Genomic DNA, 18245 nt, shown 5'->3' with positions numbered 1-18245 from the left:
GTAACCTAGGAACACAAAGCAATCTTATTTATTGTTTGAGGAAAATAACCAAAAGGCTACAGTTAATGTTATGCTTTTACATAATGTTTTTTGTGTTTTTAGCTATGTTTTTTAGTTTGTTTTTAAGATTGCTTTCCCAGTCTTATTAAGACATGCATACAGCAATGCATAAGTTTAAAGTATACTGCATAAAAATTTGGCATACATGTATTGTGAAATGATTATTACAAGTTTAATAATATCCATCAATTTACATAGATACAAAGAAAAAAAGTATGTTTTTCTTTCTGATGAGAACTGTTGGGATGTACTCTAATGTTTTTATATAGAAGAAAAATACTAGGAAATTATCAAAAAAAATGTAATAAAGCGTATCTCTGAAGTTATAGTCATATGTATCAATTATAAGATGTAATGTTTTCATTCATCTAATTTACTGGACAAAAAAGGTATTTATCAATATGCACCATTATTTAAAACATCTCTTCCTCTCATGTTTTTTATTTCATTTTCAGACCCTCCTCCTGTGCTACGGGTTGATGATAGGCAGCGGCTGGCCCGGGAGCGACGTGAAGAGCGGGAAAAGCAGCTAGGTATCTCTTGCCCTTCTTTCACTCAGAGACACTGTTGTTGAAATGTTGTTTTTCACCTCTTCGATAATAGACACTTAGCATTGAGCACATGGACATCACTATAATAACCATGCCCGCTAGCATGCCTTTGTGAGTTTTGCAGATGGATTATAAAACAGACTTTAATATATAAGCATAGGACTAAATTCTAAACAACAACAAAGTACAAGCCAGGATTAAGATCGTTTCCCCTTCTTAAATTGTAATCCCAGTTTAATGTGGCACTGGAGAGAACATGCATAGGAGAGGCAGGACGGCTCAGCTTACATTTTACAACTTAATACAAACAAGGACGGTCAGCTTATAGTCCTTTATGTGAAGAGTTATAAGACTGAGCACTGCTAAGGCACTTACTGCTTTCCTTGTTACAGTAATGCTGCTGTGGGACTTAGGGACAGAAGTTTCCAGTACGCTGCCAGTAAAATCACAAGACCTAGTGTTGCAGAGTCTTGCTTTTTTTTTTTTTCGTCCCCTAAGGCCCCTGTGAAAGGTTAACTACTACAGTATCTGCCATAAACACACCTGGAGGGCTGGGTCACAGCTACCTTATCAGGAATCCAAGATGAGGCACCCAGAATGTCTTCTAGAACACTGAGCAAGGATGCTGGTGCCAGCTCCTCCTTTACCTTGATGTCCATTTATGCAAAGTTGCTAAAAAAGTATGCTCTTCTTATGTACACTAGAAAGATGAAATGTCTGGTCAGTGTGTCTCAGTATTTCCAGAGTATCTAGGTAGTTTATAACTCGGGCTGACTTAGGATACCACAGTCTTTCCAGTGGATAACCCTTCACTTGTCTAAGGAGCTCTGGTTCTGCTGCATTTTGTAAGAGTTAATATTTCAGTTGGGGAACCCAGGCCCTATACCCAGTCTTTTCTGTTCTTACTCAATAAACCAAATTTGTGAAATTCACTGGAAGCCGGTGTTCAAAAGTCTGTTGACATTATTTACATTCTTTTAACATAAGCCTTTTCTCTCCTTGGGCATAATGGTCATAGGAGGTCATTCCTCTGCAGCCAAGGTATTTTCAACACAGATTTCATAGACTTGCTGGAAGTGAACAAGCGCTGCTGTTTTTCTGTGCCTTGCAGTTCCACCCAGGCTTGAAGCTCCCTGTCCCTGACAGGGTTCCTGCAGGCTGGGGGGTTCCTGGAGAGCAAGGCTGGCTGTGTCATCAGGGCTCTGCGTTCCCCGGAGCACTGCAGTCCCACAGTCCCGAGATCTTCCTCCTGTGAACTACGCCCACTGCTCCCTAGTTCAGATTGGTTTGACCAGTGGGTCAGAACTGAGAAAGAGGGAAAAGGCAGAGCTACTGAAGCAGGAAAAGGCTCCAGATAAGCAGAAAGAAGAAGCCTTACTGCTGCTGTGCAATGGCTGGTGTTTGCGCCCTGCTTTTGACTGATCCAAGGATTAGCACTGTGTCCCCTCCCCTCCTCTCTCCACCCATCCCAGCTGGGTCAGGTCTTACACTATTATATATCTCCATAGAATTCCACCAGATTCATATCTGCTTGAGTAGAAATAGCTCCAAAGCTTCAGGAACCTATCCCTTTATGCTTTAAATCCCATTGTGAATTAGCTTTCACGTATTAGCTTTCCATTTGAGGTTTGTCTTTCAAAGCCAAGCAATATTGTTTTTTTTCTGGAAAGTATGAATATGCTAATCAAACAAAATTATTTCCCTTCTTATGCTATAAAGTTGTAAGACCCATAGCTTTGAGCCTGCAGATTCTCCTACAAGTCGCCTAGCTTTGTATGTTGAGAGGCTAGATTTTTTTCTTAAGATGTAGCCCCATACTTCAATTCATATCAGTGGTACAGAACATGACTCATTAATTTATATATAGTCAGAAATTGTTTTTGCCAGGTACTATGTTAAAAAGATGAATACAAATTGAGACCCAGCCCTCAAAGGCTAGCTGCAGTCTAGTGGGGAGGCAAATAAACAGAGCATTTGCAACACAGGGTGGTGTCAGAAGGGTGTGCACAAGGGGTGATGAGAACCAAACCCGTAGACACTTCTGACCCAGCCTGGAGGTGTCACATGCTGCCTGAGCTTCCACTTAGAGGATATAGACGATCATGCGGGGGTACGGAAGAGGCAGAGACTGTAGAGCAGTGATGCAAGCACAGGAAAGAAGAAGGCATTTGCTGAGAGTGCACCTCAGATTATTATATGGGTCAAAGTAATTTTCAGATTATTGTATTATCCTTCTCTCACAACTTTGGTGAGCCAGCATATAATACACAGTTTTTCTTCTTACCTCTGCCGTGTTAAGTAGCATGGTTTTCCTTAATTCTGATCTCTTTTTTACTGGTTTGGAAATCATAATTTTAATGAAACACAAATAGCTCAATTCTAATTTTCATTTTTTCTTTGCATGAATTGCATTTCTTTTTACATTTCAAAGCAGTGTCTTTTTGCCTATTTTTTTCCATTAAGGCCTTCACAGTAGAAAGTAAATCCTGAGAGACTGTCTCAATCTTCATAAAAACATATACATGCAAATATACATACATTTATAAAAGTCACCTAAAATCTAGGATCTAGTTTAAGCTATGCCTCAGAATGCATAAGAGTGACATCTAAAACATTCTTTAGTAGTAAAAGAAAATCAAAGAGCACACCTGCCCAGCTACCCATAAACTTACAGCAGTGGAGTATTTTTTAAAAGGGGAGGGGAGGAGAATGTCACTTAACAATAGATCTTTGTACTTTACTTTTTTGGAAACAAAGCACATTTGGTAATACCAAGCTTTCAAACTTGAAAGCGTTTCAAGTTAAAAAAAATTGGAATACATTGCATGAATTCCAATAAAGCAAAGTTTAAAATGGTAGACCATTGAGATTGATTATTCACTATTGGATATAGGGTGAAATTAACATTGAAATCGTTAAAGAGTTTTTTTTTTGTTTTAATCCACATTTTTAAAACAAGGTGGAGGGAGAATAAAGGTCTTTTGTGTTTGGTGGAAGGTCATGTTTGCTCTGCAAACAGGGATGACCTATTAATAACTTTCTGTGGGTTAAATCTGAGTCATGCTTTAATGCTTTTATGGGAGGGTTGTGTCATGTGGCCTGCACTTTCTCCATGGTCCTTCAATTTATCACATAAATTCAGGCATGATTCTTCAAGTACGGAACTGTTCTGTCCATTCGGTGGTGCATATGTCCTCTGGAAGCTTTGTTTTTCCACCTTAATAGCTTAGTGTGTGAAGGAATTTCCTCAGCTACTCTGTGTCATCTGATTCTATTCAGGCCGTTGCTTCACACTTCACTGTCTTGACTTCCACATATTTTCACTATCTCTCTTCCAAGCTTTAATTTTGTCTTTTTCTGATGGGGTGGGAAAATCTTACTTGCTCTTAGAGTTTCCACTCTCTTTTGTGATGTTACAGGTTCTCCATTTTCAGTTACTCATAAGGAGGTAGATGTTTCCCTATTATCTGAAACTCAGCTTCTATACAACTAACTTGTTCATCCACTTCCACCCCAAAACTGACTTCTCTGGATAATTTCTGTGTCCAAGTCAATTACACCAACATTTTTCTGGCCCTAAGAAATGACTTATTTCAACTGTGTTTGATACTTATACTGCTACAGGCACTGGTACTTTTCTGACTTCTAGTCTTAGCTTTTGGTTCTTTCACGGAATAAAACATTTTGTCCTCCTTGGTGGCCCAGGGCTGGGCACTGACTAGTCTCCATCCTGGCTTATCGGGCCACTTGTAGCTGCCAGTGGTCTGTCTGGGCTCAGCCTAGTGCCCCAGCTGGAGCTTTCACTCTCTCTAGCCCAGTACATAGGTGGAAGTCGGTACATTCTCTCTCTCCCAAAGCCCATTTAGTTACAAGACTAGCTGACTCTTCAAAATAAGTCTCAGATCCATGCCTTTCCATTTGCTGCCTCTGCTCTCATTCTAGTCTAGGTTTTAATGAACTTATGTCTTAATCACCAAAACTCTCACAGATGCACTTCACTCCTCTGGCCCTGTCATAGTTAACGCTAGTCCTTTTTGAAGCTCTCCTAGTCTCCATTACCTTTCGCCTTTTGGAAATTCTATCATTCTCTCACTATATATTCTGTCTTGCATAATGTCATATTTTAGTTTACATTTTAGTATTGCTTTATACTCCATTGAACTTTTTCTAGTTGGATTTTTACACAACTCGCATGTATTTTAAGTTTTTAAAGGATATGACCATGCTTTTCTAAGTCTTTTTATCCCAATGCATGGCGCAGGGCTAAATATGAAACAGACATGTAATAAATACTTGCTGAGTTTCCTTACTCTACAGTCTTGAATGAAATGTTAATAATAATGTTTATTGAGTGCCAACTAATAGACCAAGCAATGCTGTAAACACTTTACTGTGTATTGTCACATTTAGAGGCAAATTAACGCAATAGTTATACTTTATATGGTATGGCCCTGCCATAATTGCTAATGCAAGTTACTTTATAGAATGTCATTTATCTTATTTTTAAAATGCGTTGTGATAATTTAGCTTGAGGAGGGAAGGGAATGGAGAGAATCTAGAAAGATGAAACAGAAAGCTAACAAGCTATTTTTCTTTCTGCCTTACCAGCTATTTAAGCATGTCTTTATTATGCACAGGATAACAAAGATCCAGGGTAAAATTCTTCAATTGGTGGTGATGCTAAATTAGAGCAATCCCTATGTTTTAGATATGGGTGGTGGATTTTCTGGAGTTTCACAGCTGGGCCCAGCTCCGTCTCTCATATAGGGAAGGGCTATTCTACTTCCTTACAGACATGAGATACATGAATGCTGTGTTTAATATCCATTTGACATCTAGCCAGAGGGTAGAATGTAAGTGTCGGAGAAGATTCTAACATCTTTTAAGCAAATATTTTGGCATTGATCATTTGTTAACCTTGGAGTCCATTACAAGTAATTCTGTCTCTGTGAACTTAGAATAGATATTGGTTACTAATTTCTCCTCAAAAACCATTACAAGAAGCAGAGCATATAGCATTTAAGTAACAGTATAAATATTGGCTCTAGATAGTTTAAAGTAAAACTAAGTGACTTCCCCTATTTTTTTTCTCTAGCTATTTCATGTTGTTCTAATTCATATATTTATTCGACTAATATTTAATGTTTGGGTGCTATTAGGCCAGGGATGCCGGGTATATTGAAGTGAAAAAGATAAATTTTCTAACTTAGCGGAACTTCTATTGCTATGAGCTGCACCTGGAATATTTCTCCTGCAATATGCACATAATTCATTCCCTGTCCTCCTGCAGGTGTTTAAATACCATCTTTTTAGTGAGGCCCCTGTGACTCCCTTAATCAAATTTGCAGTTCCCCCAAAACTAACACCATTTTTCTCCCTATCACTTTCAACATCTAAGCATGTATATATTTTACTTATTTGCTTACTGTCTGTCTGCCCCCACTGGGATATAAGCTTTAGAATATAACTTCTTTGCTCTTCCAGTCATAGCTTTTTTACTTTGTTTTTGTTTTTGTTTTGTTCTGTTTTTAATCTCCCTAATCTCACTACCTTGTCCAATGAGGGACAGCACTATTAATAAGAGTGTGGTCCAGAGATAAATGATCATTTCAACCTGGTTTGAAAGTTTATCTCATGAATATGGATGGAGAAATTAGGGTGAATTAATAAACAATCAGTAATGCTCTGCCCCTGAGTACAGTCATTAGTGAAACTGCCCCTAATTTCACAGTTCATGTTATTTGAGTAGGACAGTCATTGTTTTTTGACAGGACTATCCACAAAAAAAAAACAAGCTTTGGGAAAGCAATCCTTCTAATCCAAATTTCTACTGGATAAAACTTTGACATATCTATGACTAATCTTGGCACCTGATCTTCTCCAGTTGTCACTTAATGAATATATTATATAATATATTGTATATACTGCCTAAGATGGTCAGGCAGTTATGAACAGCTAAGGGATCTGAATGCATGTTAGTGGGAGGGTTGTGTACCTCAGCACATACCAAAGCAGCTCTATCACGAGTCAAGCTCAGGACTGGAAAGAATAAGTGCTTGTTGCAGGACAGATTAGGTAACTCAGAGGCTGAAGCTTTAACATCAAGTGAATCACTCTGACTAAGCAGGCATTAATTTTGTTTCTCCTAAATTTACTTTCTTTCAGGCTGAAGATTAAAAGATTTCAAACCTGAGAAGTAAGGGGTCTTGTAAATAGATGATGATAAAAGGCCTAAAGTGGTATTAAAAGATCACGATCTTCGTGTTAGATGACCAGCTTTCCGCCATCTAGAGCAGCAGCTTTATCACTGGGAGGTGTTCAAACTATGTCCTTCAGCATAATTGCACATTGTTTGCTTCTAAAATCAGACAGTCCAGAGTTTGAATTCCAGTTACACCACTGACTGTGAGACATCAGGCAGGTTACTTCACTTCTCTCTATCTTAGACTTCGCATAATAAAACAAATTTAGTAGTAGTGTCTAACTTATAGAGTGGCTGTGAAGATAATGCTTATAAATCACTTGGTGTCAGCACAAAGCAAGAGCCAAAGACATCTCACCATGATTATGAGGGTGATAAAGATGGAGATGGCAGGTCATGTGATTCCGCAGATACTGACTTGGATGCCTGGGACTGGAGAAGTCTGCTTCTGAGCTAAAGGGAGGCCGAGATAGAGGGATTTTTGTGCTTCCTGGTCCAGCAGGACCGTCGAGGTAAGACAGCCAAGTGAAGGGGATGGCAACACTCCTTGAAGAGTGAAAGTGGATTCGGGTTGAGGCAGTAACAAAAGGATTTGAAGGACAACAGTTGATTTGTGTGCTTTAGCATAACTCCATTTACTCCAGGAGAAGCCAAACACTCCTTTCTGCCAGGCCCTGAAGATAGGAATGGCTGAGACAGTATTGCTTTCTTTCACAAGCCCCATGGCCCATGTGTAAAGAAGGCTCTTGGTCTTCCACAGGTTTGAACCACTGTCCCATTTGTCTGCCGACGTGTACAGTGAAGAAGGCAGAGTAGGAATCCCCCTCGGGTGGGAGACCATGCTGTGGGTATCCAGCAAGGTCACACTTATTACCAGGCAGCTCCCCAGGATAATATTTAGTTTTACTGACCAGTTGAAAAGGCTTTGAATTAACACAAAGGCTCAGTGACTGTAACTCTGCTTGGAACTCCAGAAATTCTTGTACTCTTTAGCTTGTTTACTCATCAAGCTTACTTTAACCATCCGCTGAACTAGACATTGTGAATATGAGGAAGGACCCACAAACAGGTAAGAGCAGAGTAGTTAGAACCTGGAGTACAGGTCCAGTAATGGAAGTCTGAGTGGAGCTATTTAATACTCTTGCTGTTGGGGAAGGCTCTTCACAGGAGGGGGCATTTGGCCTATGACTTGAAAGAGATCAACAGTTGCCAGGTGGGAGGAGGTATTTTAGGTAAAAGATAGAGTGTATAAAGGTAAGGTAAGGTACATGATGATATGGCCAGTCTAAGAGGTTGAACAGAGGAGCTAATGGGGACCCAACACATTTTCAAATAAAATCATGTCATCAAATTTTCTTTCTGGAAAATATGTCTCTGAGAACAGTGTGCAGGATAGATCTGAAGAGGCAATAATGAAACATCAGAAGAAATGAGACAGGAGTGAGGCCTTGCTTACAATGGTAACAAAGAAATGGGAGAGAAGACACTGAATTTGAGAGATGTTTGCAGTAAAACAATAGGATCAGTTGTTTGCAAGTGTTGAGTTAGGTTAGAGCATCTGGTTAGAGCAAATTGCAGAGGCCCCTGAGGTGTCTAACTGCAGACCATTTGAGGTCATGAATCTGGTATCAGAACAGAGAAGGCAGAGCAGGCTCTAGCTTGGGACAGGGATGAATGGGTCATCGAATAAGGTTGTGTGATGGTTCTGACTGGGAAATCCAAGCAGAAATTTTAAGCAGACAATACCATTTAGTAACTGAGTGTACAGGCTTTGGAGGTAGAACTGAGTTAAAATTGCAGTTCTTTTTCTTTGAGACCATGTGGTTCTGGGAGAGCTATTGCACTCCTTCAGCAAAGGTTGTCTTTTTCCTCATTTTATCTTTAATTCCATTTTGTCTCATAGTGATCTTCCCACATTTATTGCTGCTTTGTTTTCAAACAAAGCTATTTGCTTACTCCTTATATTTCTGCACCTTTATTTTAGGTTTGTTTCTTTCAAACAACTTAACTGGATGTTTTGGTTTTGGCCCCGTCTTAAAGTCTCAATCTTAGGCTTGAGGTTCAGTCCTTAAGGTTTAAGATCTCAGTCAATAGGCTTGATTTTATTCCTTTTAGCTAATTTTTTAAACTCTTTTTTCCCTTTTTACTGGTTAGTGGTATAGGGATAGAGGATAAGGTTGGTTTGATGCAAGTCCTGGTTCTTCCTTAATTCCCCTAATTAATTTGGAAGTTGTGCTTTCATCCTTTCTGTGGTTACCTTTTCATTCCCATTTCTTAACTATTAAATGAAATAGGATTTCCTACAAAGCTGCTCTTTTTCCATTCCACAACCCCCTGCATAGAGTTCATGAGCTAGGTTAAGCCATGAGAGTTCTTTTTTTTTAAGAGTAGTTATTATTTAGCATGTATAGTCAATCAGTGTTTTCATAGTTATGTGAAAATTAAATTATTTGAAAATTTAAATGAAAGTAGAATCAACTAAATTTTAGATGAATCCATGGATGATAAAACCTTTGGGAAAACTTTGTAAGAATAATTACCATTTACTTATTTTTTTGAAGGACTTTTGTGCATGGGCTTAGTTATATTTGTTTTGGTTGCTTGAGATTTTTTAAATTTTTGTTGTTTTTAATTTTATTTTGAAATCTGAAGTTAGTACAGATAGTCCCCAACTTATGATGGTTTGATTTAGGATTTTTCAACTTTAAAGTGGCATGAAAACACTACACATACAGTAGGAAGTGCACTTTGAATTTTGAATTTACATCTTCTCACAAGCCAGCAATATATGTTACAATCCTCTCTCATGATGCAGGGCAGAGAAGCCAGCCTCAGCTCCTAGTCAGCCATGTGATCCTAGGGTAAACAACTGATACATTTCCAACCATTCTACACCCATACAACCATTATATTTTTCTCTTGCAGTACAATATTCAATAAATTCCATGAGATATCCATCACTTTATTATAACATTATAACACTTTGTTATAACACTTTATTATAACATAGCTTTGTGTCAGATGAGCTTGCCCAACTGTAGGCTAATGTAAGTGTGCTGAGCACATTTAAGGCAGGCTAGGCTAAACTATGATGTTCAGTCAGTTATGTGTATTAAATGCATTTTCAACTCAGGGTATTTTCTTTCGATGGGTTTATTGGGATGTAACCCCATCATAAGTTGAGGATCTATAATCACAATAATTGCTGAGATAAAGCATAAAGATAAAAATTTTAACATTCAAAATCAAGTCATAGACTCGTAGACACTGAGAAGGGACTAGTTGTTGTGAAGGGGGAAGGGTTGGGGAGGTTGGGTAGGAAAAGGGAAGGAGACTAAGGGGTACAATAATTCATAGTCACAATGTAAGCTGGTTACAGGGACAGTAGTACAGCATGGAGAATGCAGTTAATGATTCTGTAACATCTTTCTACATTAATAGACAGTGACCACACTAGAGCAGGTGAGGATTTAATAATATGGGTAACTGTTGAACCACCATGTAGTATATTTGAAACCAACATAAGACTGTATATCAATGACACTTTAAAAAAAAAAAAAACAGTAGTCCTCAACCCTCATGGTATATTAGAACCACTGGGGAAGTTTTCAAAATTACAGATGCCCAGACACCTCCCCAAGGATTCTGATTCACCATCTGGGGTGGCATCCAGACATAGATACATTTATTTTTTTTATTGTTTTTGATTTAAATACTGTTTTTTGAGGAATAATTTTAGAATTATAGATCAGATGTAAAGATAGTACAGAAGTTCCTGTATACCTCTCAACCAGTTTACCTGTATGGTAACATGTTATATAACCATGTTCATTTATAAAATCTTAAGAAATTAAGATGGTTCCATTATCATTAAACTAAGCTATAGATTTTTAAAAAGAAATCAGAACAAAAAGAAACCTAATTATAATTCCACACATGTTCTCAAAGGAAAAAAACTAAAAACTGTCATGGAAGGTAATTGGAAAAGATCTCAGAGATCATTTTATACATACCCTCTAATTTAGAACTCAGAGAGGTTGACTGATTTTCTCAAGATCACACAGTTGGTGGCAGAATCAAGGCCTGAAATCAGCTGTTATCACTTGTCATTTTCTGATTTCATCATATTACTGGCTATTCTTATACCCAGTGTAACCAGGAACCTACTCAAAACCTTCCATATCTTTTTTTTTATTAAGGTATCATTGATATATGATCTTATAAAGGTTTCACATGAGGAACATTGTGGTTATTACATTCACCCATCTTATCAAGTCCCCCACATACCCCATTGTAGTCACTGTCCATCGGCATAGTAAGATGCTAGAGTCACTACGTGTCTTCTCTGTGCTATACTGCCTTCCCCATGACCACCCCCCACCCCATGTGTGCCAATCATAATGCCCCTCAATCCCTTTCTCCCTCCCTCCCCACCTGCCCTCCTCATCCCCTCCCCTTTGATAACCGCTAGTCCCTTCTTGGAGTCTGTGATTCTGCTGCTGTTTTGTTTCTTCAGTTTTGCTTTGTTGTCATACTCCACAAATGAGTGAAATCATTTGGTACTTGTCTTTCTCCGCCTGGCTTATTTCACTGAACATAATACCCTCTAACTCCATTCATGTTGTTGCAAATGATAGTATTTGTTTTCTTTTTATGGCTGAATAATATTCCATTGTGCATATGTGCTACCTCTTCTTTATCCATTCATCTACTGATGGACACTTAAAGCCCTTCCTTATGTTAATGAGACACTGACATAACACCTCTGTATGTTTCAGAGGTTCATTGCTCAGTTCTTGGAATGTCACATTCTTTTCCCCTCATATGCAGTGAAACACGTGCTCCATGCACACAGATGTAAGCTTGCTGAGAGGCCAGGCTGGGCCCCAGGCAGTTGAATGCAGCTGGTGGGGTGAGTCCACGCAGCCCATGAGTACCCTGCCCGCAGAGTCTGTGCTCCCTGTGCTTCCTGCTAGATGCGTTCTCTCTGTGGCATTAGGACTGGGATTGGTGTGATTGTCATAAAGATTCACTCACTACAGTTACCTCCATTTATTGAGTAGGTATGTGGTACCGATACACTGTTAGGGTGTCACTGAAATATAATCCTGGTGGCAGCAGCTCAGGGATGGGACTGACTTGTTAATGTTCAGTATGTCAGGGACTACAGTGGATTTTCATTTCATTTTGTATTATCCCAGATTCCAGGGAAAGTGATAACTTCCCAAGAGTAAAGGTTGATAATATTCATCATGATTCCTTTTTATGGACAGGCTCTTCTTTTATAGAACTGCCTCTATGAAATTAGTGATTGTTAATAATTTAAATAATGAATCGTGGTATTAGTCTGCTCAGGCTGCCCTAAAAAAATACCATAGAGTGGGTGGCTTGCACAACAGAAAGTTATCTTCTGGCAGTTCTGGAGGTGATGAGTTCCAAAGTCAGGGTCTCAGCAGGCTCAGTTTCTGATGAGAGGTCTCTTGCTGGCCTGCAGATGGTTGCTTTGTCTTTCCTTGGAGCATGGAGAGAGGGAACAGGAGGCTCTCTGGTGTCTCCTTTAGTAAGGACAGGAATCCTGTTGGATTAGGGCCTCACCATGATTACCTCCTAACAGTCCTATCTCCAAATAGGCACACTGAACAGTAGGGCTTCAACATAAGAATTTTGGAGGAGACACAATGTGTTCTGTAGCAGTTGACTTTTTTCTTGTGTTCCAAGGTTTCATTTCTTAATGAGAAAACTTAAGACTTTGACACTATCTATCATTCATAGGGATATTTTAAATAATGAAGCCTCTTAGAGTAAATAACTTTCAATTCTTTTTAAATAATTGAAATATTTTATGTGTTATGCTTCTGAAAGCATCTAAAAGATTGCATGATCTATACTTGGTATTAATCCTAGCATTCACCAGCATACTCTGAATAATATGCACATGTTTGCTGTTTCACCATCATTTGCCTACTCTCTGTATGACTATTTAAAGTAGATGGTTGTTTAAAGGCACTGCAGTAAGACCTCCACTTCCTGGTAGAAAATAGAAGTGGAACTCAAGAGTTTGCCATTTAAAGAAATATTCCTCTTCTAAAAGATTATTTGGGGTAAAACTATTATTGTAATAATATCTAGCCCTGCTGCGATGTATATAGCACAACCTTAAGAACTGACTCAAAATTATGATGACAATCTTGGTGATAATAGCTAATATTTATTGACTGTTCATTAAGTTCAGAGAACTATTCTATGTTAAGTGTAATTATTCTTGTATCCTTAACAGTAAGTCTATGAGGAAGGTCCTATGTTTGACCACAGTTTATCCTGACAGAAGTGAGGTATAGGGAGGTTAAGTGACTTGCCCAAGACCACAGTTAGAAATGAATGAATCAGGAAGTAATTATTATGACCCTTGGATGGGTTCAAGTTGTGAAAAGCACAGTGATGAATGAAAAAAAGGGTGCAGGAGACTTTTGCTACATGGAAATGAGAAAGCTGAAGTTTGTGGTACATGTCATAAGAGCAGCAGTGGCCCCTGGAAAAGACAAAGCTTCTACAAAAGACTTTAAGGGCAGTGTTCCTCCACATGCCATCAGTAGACCAGTTGAGACCAGCTAGAGTCACCTGGGAGGATTGTTAAAAACACTGATTACTGGGTTCCATCCTAGAATTAGTAGACATGAATATAAGGGTTGGAGCCCAAGAATCTGTATTTGAACCAGTATCTCAACATACACATACCTCCAAAGGTGATTCAGAAATATACTGTTATTATGAGGCTATTGATCTAATGGTTGGATTGGTTTAGATAAAAAAATGATGGCAGCTTTCTTAACAGGGCAACAATGGGAGTAGAGGGGCTGGGGGAGCGTAGTTTGTTTGGGAGATGTAGTAAGGAGACAGGTATAATTAGAACTGAAAGGCTATTTGGGGGAGCCAATACAGAGTAAGGCCAAATAAGGATATTAAGACCAAGTTTAGGTAGGATTTTAGAAGTCAGTGGAGTTTCAGTTTAATAAGGAAATGATCACAAATATTCATAATCATCAAAATAGCTGATGAAAAACATTATTTAAAAAGGAAGATTAATCTGTGAATTGATAAACTCTTCTTACTTTATAAATTTAACCTTACCAGTTATTTTCTTAATACTTCATAAACATTTCATCTTTTTGGCTTCTGGATCTCTTACAGGAAAGGGAACTACTACATAGTGTCCTCAAATAATCTGAACTTTTCCTCAAAACAGGGTACAAAAGTCAAACACTATGTGTTTGAAAGCCAAGAGTAAAGAAATAAGTGAATCATACTGCCTATCTCCAGGTTTCAGGGTCCAAATCAGTTTCTTTACCCTGCCTGTAGCCCCCATCCGTTCTTGGTGCCTGAGGTGTGTGATCACAGTAAGTGCATCTTAAGAAAGTGTTAGAATTACATTCTTTTGTTATTTTCAACATACGTTCTTATAGTGGTTTTTTTTTTCACTTAGTCAGCAAATATTTATTGTGCATATTCTATGTGCTTTTATTTAAATTTTTAACTTGGCCCTGAGAGTTTCTTTAGAATGATGGGCTTTTAAAATTGGAAGGAACTTTGAAGATCAGTTTTCTCCTGTTTTGATGTCTGAAACCCAAATGAACACGTCCCAGGTCTCACCCGCCGTTTGGGCGGAGCTGCTGGGAGAACCCAGACCCCTCCCCGCACGTCCCATGCCTTCTTTGCAGCACCCTGCGTGGTGTCGGAGGACAGACTCATCTGGACTGTGTTCATCCTCTTGCTTCTGGGAAACTGAAGTCAATTAAGAGCCCTTTCAGTGGAGCTGTCTCCTCAAGAAAATAACTTTGGAAAGACTTAATGGTAGCAGAAATTCAGAATCTTCAATATTAAACATTCAGAGAAAGCTGAAATATTCTCAATTTCTATTTTTCCTCTTAAAAAGTTATATTTTTGTTTATATGCCATTTAACATCCTCAAGGTTTATGCTCTGAACTTTATTTGGATGCTTTTGCCTGCAGTGTGTGATAATACTGAAGATGTGTTATCACAGCTCAAGGAAGCAACCTATTAAAATAGTTTTCTGGGGTATATCTTCCCCTAAAATGAGGAAGGAACATGCATATGTAAAGAAGAAAAGAAATAATCCATCACTGAGCAATACATTTTGAATTGTGTGTTTTCTTCCAGCTTGTAGATATTCTTATCTAACTAGATGGTGAGCTGTTCAGATCCAAGGTCCTATGCACATGTGAATAATATGCTTACTTGGTCCCTCACATTGCTCAGCTAATCAGTGTGATACATCTGTGAGGCATGGCATGTATCTTTTAAGCTATCAGTCTTTGGGATTTTCTCTCAAATTCTTCGAATGCTTTCAGAGAACCAATGTGTGTTGAAATGAATGTAGTCAACAGACTTTCCATCTTGGAGGATATCACATCTTTTAAAAAGGAAGAGACAGATGTGGTACTGTTGGTTTTGAGGGCATCCTAACAATATGAGAACTGAGAGCAGAGCATATGATATATGCATTATTCTATAGTAATAATATACAAAATGTAGTACTATCTGAAACTACAGAATGGTAAGGGGTTCCCAAAGAGTAGAATTCAGTCCATCTTCTTTGATCTCACTGTGTGCAATATTAAGTTATCCTAAAAATTAACAGGCATACATTTTTCCTGAAAATCTGAGCGAAGCAGAGGCCAGGCTTGGTTAATACAAAACGAAAGAACCCATATTTGTTCAGTGTCAGGCCCCTTTTATAGCCCTAACTGTTCAAGCTTTACACCTGCCTGTGTTTGATTTCATGAAGCTGCAAGAGAAATAATCTGGTTAGAAAGAGAAGAGCGAGCCAGGCAGCACTATGAGAAGCACCTGGAAGAGCGGAAGAAGAAGCTGGAGGAGCAGAGGCTGAAGGAGGAGCAGAGGAGGGCTGCTGTGGAGGAAAAGCGGAGGCAGAGGCTCGAGGAGGATAAGGTGAGGTGCGGCCCCGGGGCAGAAGCAGGAGGCTTGTCTGTCCCAGAAATGCCGCACGCTTACTGTGAACCCTCCCATGGAGGTGCTGGGACGGACACACAACGAAATGGAGGGGTCAGCTTTCCAGATAGTCACAGTTTGTTGGAGGTTGGGTGTGGAAGGCAGGTAGAAAATGTGTGGTGGTGGTGATTATTGCCACAGAAACTTGAAAAGTTTATAGACGTATTTTTTCAAGACTTATTTTTTTATTAGTAATCAGTACAAAATTTACTGAAGATTTCATAAAGAAGAGAAGGTTTACATTGTGCACCATAAAGCAGGCAACCAAACTTCCCTTACTAAATTCCTCTGTCCCACACAATCCATCAAGGGCACCCCGTGTTCTTTTCACATTGGCCATTCCCCTACGTAGGGCCCGGGCTTGATGGAACCTTAGACCTATAACTTATTTATGTTCAGGTTCATCTGTATCAAGACCACTCCATGTAATGAGGTCCCTGTAGGGCTTTTACAAACATTTTCAGGTGGATTGTCTCATTTAACCTTTACTGAATCCTTGAGTGTTCTATATCAGTTTTTGCAGAAGTAGAAATTTAGGTTCAGAATGGGCAAGTTGAACAAGGTTATACAACTTAGTCATGGAATTAGGGTTTCCCACATCCTCAGATTCTAAATTCTGTATTTTAGATGTGGTACCACCTGTGTTTAGCATCTGTTTGAGCTAAAACTTATACCGCTGTGCTTATGTGCGTTAATGAAAGCCACTCTCAGTAGTAATAATAAGGATCATTTAAGCGCCTGTTGTATCTTTAACCGAGCCAGGTTGGTATTACTCTGACCTTAAGGTAAAGATTAGGAGTGCTAAGGTCAAAATTTCAGTAGTACCTCTCACTCCACTGTGCCTTAAGTTGAAGAAGCCTCACACAACCAGGTTGAACCTTATCATCACCTCCTCTGTTCCATTTAAGGAGCGCCATGAAGCTGTTGTACGGCGCACAATGGAGAGGAGCCAGAAGCCAAAACAGAAGCATAACCGGTGGTCATGGGGAGGCCCGCTCCATGGAAGCCCCAACATCCACACTGCAGGTAAACAGTGACTCTTTTAAAATCACTATTTCTTCCCTGGATGGTAAAATTGCATTTAGTTTTTTTCTAAGTCAATGTTTGCAAAATAAAAATGCTGCTGAAATAAACTCCAATGATGCTTCTCCTGTTTGAGGATAAGAGGGTGATGGAGGTAAGAAGATGAGGTTCTGTCCCTTAACCCAGGCTGCTTTTCTTTGTTAAAAAATTCCTTGAAGAGGAAGAATCTATGCAGTGTTTCTAAATAAACATGCCAGTTTCAACTCTACATTACTTTAAGTAATCATTTGCATAAAGGTTTTAGCATTATGGAACAGGTTTTCTTTTTCTCTGAAAGAATCATAGCAATATTGCCTGCACAAAATCAATACTATGAGCTTGTGTATTCTCACCCTAAAGTGTGATACAAGTGCTTTGCAAGAGAAGGTGAAGGTTCTGAAGTTAGAAATAGTCGTAGATGTCAAAGCTATTCCCTTGATCTTGAATGGATATCAAATCTTACTAAAATTGGGATCTAGTGAAAGCCTTTCTTTTTGTACTGTAAATTCAATACACCTTGAATTAGTATGTCAATCCTTTTTCATTTGTGTGAGTCGAATAACCTTTTTTTTTTTTTAATTTACTTTGAAGAATCATTGTCTTACATTCTGTCCCCAGGTGGTTTTGTTGAATCATCACTCACCTTTCTCGATTTAGCAGTCCTGGACCACCACTTCACAACTTTTGGTGGTACTAAAAAACCTGGTACAGACATCTCTGTGGTTGCTGATTGCCTGACCTGTAGCTAGCATCTCAGACCTAAGGCCACTTCATGAATAGCTGAGCCTTCAAGTACCTTAGCATAATGCATGCTTAATATCCTGTTGCATAGACCTAGATCTGGGACATGGCACAGTGTTTGTTAAGTGTGATAGTACAACTCCAGTGACTTAAAGGTGTTGAAATAAATACATGTGATGTGTTTCCTTTTTCTTCAAGTGATAATTTGGATAAAACCTTTAAAAAATGTTTGTAGCTAATAAATTACCTGGGACCAAAGGATATCCAATTTGACTCCCCTACCCCATCCCCAAGTCAGTACCACTGTTGTGCTTTTAGTTTTAATCGAAATAACTATGGCGTTTGGTTTGTTTGCTCTATTCCCTTTCATTCCTAAAATTCAGTATTTTCTATAGCCTCCTTATTTTAAAGAATCTAAAAGCATATTACCACAACTTATTTTCCTATGACAATAAATGAAATTTGAAAGGATTTTTTTTCTTGACTCAGAGGTCCTTGTGGCACACATATCACATCTGTGATCATAAGAATCATTTTCATTCTAGGGATAGTTTTACATATGTGTTCCATGCAGAAAATCTGTCATGGTATATATTTTTAT

General features: G+C 38.7%; 1 protein-coding gene across 7 annotated transcripts in view; it reads left to right on the top strand.

Moving 5' to 3' along the window:
- The window catches only part of MAP7 (microtubule associated protein 7), a 165553-nt gene that overhangs the window by 110069 nt on the left and 37239 nt on the right, over nucleotides 1-18245 (top strand). For all 7 annotated transcript variants that reach the window (XM_036994672.2, XM_036994696.2, XM_036994681.2 and 4 more), the window contains exons 3-5: nucleotides 516-593; nucleotides 15618-15781; nucleotides 16750-16867. In XM_036994672.2, coding sequence (XP_036850567.2) covers nucleotides 516-593; nucleotides 15618-15781; nucleotides 16750-16867 — 360 coding nt within the window. The remainder of the gene's footprint in view (nucleotides 1-515; nucleotides 594-15617; nucleotides 15782-16749; nucleotides 16868-18245) is intronic.

This window comes from Manis javanica, chromosome 13, assembly GCF_040802235.1.
Source record: "Manis javanica isolate MJ-LG chromosome 13, MJ_LKY, whole genome shotgun sequence".
NCBI classification, from domain to species: domain Eukaryota; kingdom Metazoa; phylum Chordata; class Mammalia; order Pholidota; family Manidae; genus Manis; species Manis javanica.
Note: the sequence above shows the minus strand (reverse complement) of the source record. Positions and strands in the feature narration are given on the sequence as shown.